The 8,560-nt window shown below is 36.5% G+C and overlaps 1 protein-coding gene across 5 annotated transcripts in view; it reads right to left on the bottom strand.

Annotated features, from left to right (window-relative positions):
• LOC107557022 (phosphatase and actin regulator 1-like) overlaps window positions 1-7,088 on the bottom strand; it is a 19,462-nt gene extending 12,374 nt beyond the window's left edge. The window contains exons 1-4 of one of the 5 annotated variants that reach the window (XM_016240318.1): window positions 6,641-7,087; window positions 3,235-3,396; window positions 2,121-2,201; window positions 1,936-2,034 (exon numbers count right to left, since the gene is read on the bottom strand). In XM_016240318.1, the coding sequence (XP_016095804.1) occupies window positions 1,936-2,034; window positions 2,121-2,201; window positions 3,235-3,396; window positions 6,641-6,887 (589 nt within the window). In that variant the 5' untranslated portion in view covers window positions 6,888-7,087. Of the gene's footprint in view, window positions 1-1,935; window positions 2,035-2,120; window positions 2,202-3,234; window positions 3,400-6,640 lie in introns of all 5 variants that reach the window. The other 4 variants (XM_016240317.1, XM_016240316.1, XM_016240320.1 and 1 more) reach the window with 4 other exon arrangements.
• Between the last annotated feature and the right edge of the window lie 1,472 nt (window positions 7,089-8,560).

An 8,560-nucleotide genomic window follows, 5' to 3' on the forward strand; every position in this document is an offset into this window, starting at 1 on the left:
ATTTAACAATAAACTTTATTATCCAAAATGAGTCTGACATCAGTGCACTGAACAGTAAAGTTGAATTTTATTCAACTTTATTTAAATTCCATTCAACTTTATTCCGTTGGGAGTTTATTTCACTTCGGAACATTCATTTACACATTTGCACTACTGTCTTCACACACAAACGAAACTTACTAGAGAAGTGTGAAATAATATACCTCTGTAAATAAATACTATTTAAAATAACATCTCGCGCACTTTATTGTAATTGCCCTTGAATGTAATGTGTACATTCCCTTGGAACTGGAATCATGGCAGAATATCATGTGAAGTCTACTTCGCAGGGCACTTACAGTCAAATAAGACAACGCTTGAATGCTGCTGCCTGAACAAGAGACCTCCTTACTGAAGTGAAAGTGTTGGCTGGTGTCACTATCTCGCGAACGCGGCGGCATATCTCCACCAAATGCGAATTGAACCGCCCGTAACTCCCGGACCCCGGGGGCTATCGACGCGAGGGTGGTCTCATTTCGAAAGGGGGCCTCGAGACATACACTCGATTCACCGTTCGAGAGGGTTCCTCGAGCTGAAGGGATCCCCCGAATTTGGTGCGGATCTGCCGTGCCCGTTACAGAGATATGGCCGTTCAAAGTTTCAATGGTATTCCATACACTTAAGCTTTAAAGAATTTCATCCAGATCGCCAGTAGCAAACAATGGAGCGCGCCCTGCTGGACAAACTACATAATTACACCATTTACAAGCATTTTATCTGCATTTTATGTTCTGTAAAAAAAATTTCATATGGGTGGCATATTCGCCGATACCGACATATCTGTGACAGACTCATATCGGCCGACAAAATCGGCAAAATGATATATCGGTCGGGCTCTAGTAATGATGCTGAAAATTCAGCTTTGATTACAGGAATAAATTACATTTTAACATGTATTCACATAGAAAACATTTTAAACTGTAATAATATTTCACAATTTTACTGTTTTTACTGTAATTTTAGTGTATATATATATATATATATATATATATATATATATATGTGTGTGTTTTTTTTTATACTACTGGTCAAATTTTTTTATGGTTTTGAAAGAAATCTCTTCTGCTCACCAAGGCTGCATTTATTGGATTAAAAATGCAGTAAAAATTGTGAAATATTTCTGTTTTCTATGTGAATATATTTTTAAATGTAATTTATCTAAATTTTCAGCATCATTACTCCAGTCTTCAGTGTCACATGATCCTTCAGAAATCATTCTAATATGCTGATCTGCTGCTCAAGAAACATTTCTGATTATTATCAATGTTGAAAACAGTTGTGCTGCACAATATTTTTGTGGAAACGTTTTTTCCGGATCTTTTGTAACATTATAAATATTTTTACGGTCACTTTTGATCAATTTAATGCATCCTGAATAAAAATATTAATTTCTTTCCCAAATAAAGATTTGAATAAAAAAAAATATATATATATACACACACACACACACACACACACACACATATACATATATATATATATATATATGAATGTATAAAATAATTAATAATATATAAAATTATATAAAAAATTATATCAATTAAAATAATTTATAATAAACTTATAAAAAAAGAGTTTGTTGTCTGGGAGACACTTCAACTCTCATAACTCACAAAGTTCATCTAGAACATTTACTGAAACTGAACAGCAAAAACGACTTGTTCAGAAATCATCACCACCAGAACCTTATTAACATATACCTGCCCTCATTTGCATATCTACACCTATTTAGCTTTCGATCTGTTCCCGATAAACATCAGTGTGAAATGTCTTAAAGGTACAGTAACAGAATTAGCCTTCTGTAAAGGGTGAAAAATGATCATTAGAGACTATGGCTGTTTTTGGTGACGATACGAGCCCAACTGTGTAGAATTTGAGATGTGGACAGTAACGCACCTGTCACTGTGACACTGGCGTCTGCAGATTCTGATACTGGACTGATTCTCGTCTGTCTGTCCAGGTCACTCACACACACGTCAACGCTGACCTCCTCTACTGACACACAGATCGAGACGTTTCCAATAAAGCACATTCAGGTCCTGTCTGCTTGAACGGATGACGTCCAGAATCTCTTTTCTTACCTTTCTCATACACTTCCTTCAGCACGCCTCTCTTGATGAGCTCTTCTCTGCTCTGACGCGTCGACATCTTCCTCTCCAGCACTGCCAATCATCAACGACACGCTTATAAATGAAAACAGTAGGGCTGGGTAAAAAATATCGATATCTCGATATTAATCGATTCTCATTTTTACGGAATGAATCCCAAGAATTGATTAGTCTAGCCTGTTCACAGTTAATGAACGGAACATTGAAGGGTAGGCTACTTCCCATCCAATAAATCGCAATAAGCATTGTGCTTTGGTACTTTTAATATGAAACAAAGTCTCGGATTTTAAATTATGTCCATTGTATTGCAGTATTCAGACAATAAATGCCATTTTGGCATTGTTTAATGTGGAGTGACAGATCGCTGTAGCGCCTCAGTTCAACAGACGTGAACTGATCATCTCCTCCACATTGATACCAGTTTCAGCACAAAATAAACATGACTAAACATCTGAAGGCAAATTAAAAGAAAGAGAACAACTTTACAATCCGTATCCTGTCTCATGTAATCGCTCAATCAGTGTTTCAGCCGCGCAAAGACGTCAATACAACGGCTTGTAAACAATGTCACGTAACGTCACATTTACATCAGAAACAAAACATATTAGGTGACCATAAACTCATTAGTCAGATAGAAAAATAAACTGTAGAGAGGGGCATTTTGCTTAATATATGCACCATATAACATATTCATCATAATTTTTTACTGTTCTTCAATGTTTAATTTATGTTTGAATAAATCCATCAAGTTTTATTGACAGCCAATGTTAAAAAAAACAAAAAAACAAATTGAAGTAGAAATATTAATATGTAACTGTAACTTTAGTATTGTAAAAACTTCATTAATTTTAACCTTCAATATTATAGTAATGTAGTACCAGCTGACTCTTATGTATATTTTACAGCATTAGTTGAGATTTTTTTTTTCCTTGAGAAAATTTGGCATGTATTGTACCTGATATATATCTAAAATAATCAATATTGAATCGAATCGGTAATCGAATCGCAAGCTTGTGAATGAGAATCGAATCGTGAAATTTGTGTCAAAACCCAGCCCTAGAAAACAGTGCGTCTGCGTGTGTCCTACCTGCAGACGTCTGCTTGAACTTGTCGCTCTTTTTCTTTCTCCATTTCCACGGTTTGAAGAGTCGTCCCAGACTGGCCAGTTTGCTGCGTCTGCGGATCGGTGGCGTGTGCGTCCCGGGAACCAGCGAATCGGAGCGCATCGCCGCCAGACGCTCGGCACCCTCTGCTGAACACACCAAAACACACACGGGACGTTTGCAATGGAAGCGTTGGAAGTGGAAATGGAAGAGTTTATTGACCCTTTAGACATTTAAAACAAAAAAAGTTACGTATGCATTTTATGTTTTGATCCAGGCTCATATAGACTGAGATAGTGAGATTACGAAGATAAAACAGCTCAGTTTTATTCAGAGGCTCAAACTGAGAAAAACATGCAGTTTGCTACAGATGCTGATATTTCTATGATGAAAATCTGCTGCTTTTGATGTAAATCAGTGAGATCTTTATAACACTGCAGCAGATGCTTATATAAAATGCTATAAATATCAGTCATCTCTCTATATCTCCAGTAATCAGATGAGATTGAAATGCTCCAAACATATAATGCAGTGACTGAGAGCTGAAGAAATAAAGGCTCCTCAGAAGATGTGAGATGTTCTGGAGGCTTGTGAAGATCATTCCTCCGCTGAGGAACAGTGAAAGTAAAGCTTCTGGAAACAAACGCTCCTCAAAAGATCCTGAGGATCAGATTTGAGACTCTAAAACATGATTGATGGAGAATCAAGTAAAGCTGAGCTGCTTCAGTCCAGTAAGTGTTCATCTGGAGATATTACTGACGTTATTCTGACGCTTACTTGATCAAAATCAGTCAAGATTTCACACGAGAAGCTCGAGCTGAAGCTGGACGTTTGCACAATTACACTAAAAGAGCTTTGACTGGATAAAACACTCTAAACGATCAATCAGAGACAGAAGACATGCAGGAGATTTGATCATGCTGATCATTTAGAAGCCTTAGAATATGGCTTTATAGGGTTAAGGAGTAGCAGATGTCTTTTATTGTGCTTTTTGAGAGTAAAACTCAACATCCACTTTCTCTGCATGAAAACAGACCTCAAACGTTCGCCAAAACAACAATGAAAGAGAAACTACACAACTTTCATTCCCGGGTGAATTATTCCTTTAACAAACTAGTAAATCAGACTCTCAAGATTTCCAGTCAAGGTGAAACCGAACGGTAAATACCTTGAGTTATTGAAATGCTTTTGAAAGTGCAGAAACCAAGTATTATAAATCTCACAGCGGAGACCAAATACCTTTAGGATCACGTGATTGGAAAAACTAATGCAACTAATTCAATAATCTTCAGGAGAAATAACTAAAACAGAATCTCTCTCTCCATTTTGACTCAGATTACAAGTTTTCAGACCTTTTTTTATTACTTTTTCCATTTGGTAACTCAATAAAACTGGGCAAAGACATCAATTAACATTCATTCTCTTAGATTAAGGAAATTCAGAAGGGGGGAGACAAGTGTCACACGTATAAAGTGTACATTTCTAATCCCAGGAGAATAATCTTCAGATATATTTGACATCACATCTGCGCTCTAATAATCCACCATTCATTCCACACAGCGACTAATACGGTCCCGTACTGACTGTAAAGCGTGGAAAAAACGTTCCCTGTGAGTCCAAGTGCTGTATTGTATCCGAGTCAGCAGGAATTACATTTCGGACACAAATGCATTTCTGCATTTATTGATTTTTTTTTTTTTAATGGGTGCCGTCAGAATGAGAGTCTGATAAAAACATCACAATAATCCACAGCACTCGTCCATCAGTGAACATCTGGAGAAGACAAAAGCTGAAACTAATCCAGCATTAAGATGTTTTTAACTAAAATACATAGCGTCCATAATCCATAATAACGCTTCCTCCAGTGAAAAAGTGTTCTGGTCTGAATCAGGAGAGAAATCTGCACAGATCAAGCAGCGTTTAAACAGCTCTAAACACATATGTGGCTGGATTTTGATGCGAGGGACAACAGCAGATGCACCTTTTCTTTATTATTATGGATTATGGACTCGTATTTTAGTTAAAAGCGTCTTAATGCTGGATGTGTTTCAGCTTTTGTCTTCTCCAGATGTTAACTGATGGACTGGAGTGCTGTGGATTGTGATGTTTGTATCAGCTCTCATTCTGACGGCACCCATTCACTTGCAGTGAGCAAGTGATGCAATGCTACATTTCTCCAAATCTGATGAAGAAACAAACTCATCCTAATCTGGGATGCTCTGAGGGTGAGTAGATTTCAGCAAATGTTCATTTTTGGGTGAACTGTTCCTTTAAATCAACGCACAAAGTCATTCAACATTGTGTTTAGAAACACACATTAGTTAAGCGAATGCCAGAAAACGTTATCTTTTAAAAAATGCTAAATTTAATGACTGTAACTGTATCTGTCTGATCTAAACAGAAGGGCTTTTCTGCTGAAGGTTCACGTTTACATCGGGTAAAACGAACACCTGGGATGCAGAATGCATGCATATAAGACAACAAAACAATAAAAAGTGAATTTACCAAAACGTATCCACATATTAGATCACACTTGACATGCCAGGGTTCATGACATAATATAATAAAATCAAGAATACTACCGAGCAAAAATTCTACAAATAAATATTGCAATAAACAAAAACTGTTTGTCAACTGTATGTATATAAATAATATTTAATTATAAATTAAAATAAAAAATCGAATATATTTATATATAACTTATTTAATGTGTTTCTTAGCTAAATTATTTACATTATAATTTATATTTTGCATTGTTTTTATATATAAAATTAATATTTATTTAATATGATGCAACATTGTAAATTAATCAGACTCATATTTTCATGACTCAACATATTATTTTATTGTAAAAGTACATGCATTGCATTAATGAATATCATAAATAATAACTATTTACTTCCAAAACCCACACAGTATTTTACAGTAAACGTATAATTTTTTTTACTGTATGTGGTCAGGTGATTTAACAGGAATTTACTTTAACATTTTTTACAGTAAATATGACACCAAGGCAACAGTACAGTATCTACAGTAGCTTGTTAACAGACTAGTGCAATAAATGGAAATTAAATAAAAAACATTAATATTAATTGCAACCATAAAAGCACATGAATGGCTAATTAATTTTCTGCTAGTACTGGAAATATTGCAAGTTAAAAAAAAATTTTTTTTTAATTGATATTTTATAGAAATGTTGTATTTTTAAAAAGTAAACAATTATATATATATATTTATTTTTTTATTTTTTTTTACCAGTAACATGTACACTGTGATGTCAAGTGTTAACTATTTAAAAATGAAATAGGCCAAAATAAACAAGAACAAAAAGATGGCTTGTTTACTGTCCAGCACCGGTCCGGTCCGGTCGGGCCCGTTATCATCACTCACCGTCCCGGAGCTCATTCCCGCGGCTGCAGTTGCTGCAGATGTGCTTGATGTGACCGGAGATCACAAACGGCGTGTTGTTGTTACCGGGGGCGGTGTGCTGCCGCAGTCTGACCAGGTTAAAGGCTCTCCGTTTGCGCGGTTTCTCTGCGGACGACGACGATGATAACGATGAAGAAGATGACGCGTCCTCCGGTAACCGGGATGTGATCCAGCTCCCGTGCGCTCCGGTGAATGCGGGACCCGCCATGGGCTCAGCGGGCTCAGCGACACACACCCTGATGTGATCCACTTCGGTGTTTTCTTTAATATAACGTTACCGCGTCTTTAAACCAACCGTTACCGGTCATTCTTGCGCACATTTAAGTGACTGGCGCAGATTTGTTTATCATACGCGGACGGATGCGCCCTCGTCGAATTCATCAACGTGACGTAATCCCGTGAAGTCCACGTAAATATACGCGGACCGGAATCGACCGTTAACGGGAGCAAATTTATCGATCCTACTACAGCGAGAGCTTGTCTTATGAATATTAACGACCGAACGTGACGTTCGTCCCGCAGGCTTATCTGATTGGAAGCTGTTGTTAATCCTGAAGGCTTGGCTCATGAATATTAATGACGCAGCTTGACCCGGCCCACTTCATTGGAAGGATACGCTCATAAATATTAATGCCGCAATGTGACGTTCGGCCAGTAGGCATTTAAACAGCCGTTAACGTATGTGGCGCATTAGACGTTTTATTGCTTTTAAACAATTTTAAATTAAGTTTGATCTTTTTTTATGACAGTTTGTTGGTTACCAAGCTGCGTGAGCGCCAAGCCTTCGCCATAGTATTATTTTCGCTGGCCACACGGTCCAGATCCACACCGGATCTACCGAGAAGCCCCGCCTACTTGTTTCGAACGGAGTCGGTTGCTGAAACCCGTAGGCTACTAAAATAAAAAATAATAACGGTAACCATTTTCCCAAAGACTGTATGTGTGCAAACCTATTGGAAAATGCTGCTTTAATATCTACAGGGCATAGAAAATTATGTAATTTAAAATCTACATGATATTATATATATATTATATAACATATTTTTTAAATATATTTCCGAATATACAAAACATTTTCTGTATATTTTAAAATATATTTTAAAAAGTCAAATATTTTTTAAATGCATTAAAATATGTATTATTCACACGTTTCATTACAATACATAAGAGGCCTATGTAAAAAATTAAATGTTATAAAATCAAAATCTAGTTTTCTTGCCCCCAAATTGATTTTGAAATAGATTTTTGTTTATGAAAGTTTAATCTAAATATATTTCCGATTTCAAAAATGTATTTCATTCAGCTTCACTGTTTACAACATATATTTAGCATTTATTTAACATATATTTTTGCCATATGGGAATACTATGGTACTTGATTAATCCTAATAAAATAAGTAGAATGCCTTAAAAACTGCTATTAAAGAGAAATATTGCTGGTTAAGTGCACAGCATCACAATCAGTGCTGAGGTTCGATCACTTCTGTTTTAAGATCTTGTGATTGTGCGGTTGCTTCACTAAACTGTCCCCAGAACAGCCTGAGGAACATGTGCAGATGAAATATTATCCAGGACAAGCCAAACCATGACTCACATGCTGGAATGAATATTCTTTCTCATGCTTTCAATCCTAAAATCTCCAGCAGATGGCAATCTCTGGCGCTAATTCTGTTTATGAGAAAATTAACCCCCATGTGACTAATTGTGGCATGTGTGACTTTAATCATGTGTTTGTGTGTTTGCATGTGTGCCTTTGTCTTGCATCTGTTTTCATTGTGTGCGCAAAGTAAAGTTGCATGCATTTAATGTATGTGTGTGTGTGTGTGTGTGTGTGCGTGTGTGTGTGTGTGAGAGAGTGTGTGTGAGAGTGTGTGTGTGTGTG

This window comes from Sinocyclocheilus grahami, unplaced genomic scaffold, assembly GCF_001515645.1.
Source record: "Sinocyclocheilus grahami isolate Dianchi unplaced genomic scaffold, SAMN03320097.WGS_v1.1 scaffold587.1, whole genome shotgun sequence".
Lineage (NCBI taxonomy): Eukaryota > Metazoa > Chordata > Actinopteri > Cypriniformes > Cyprinidae > Sinocyclocheilus > Sinocyclocheilus grahami.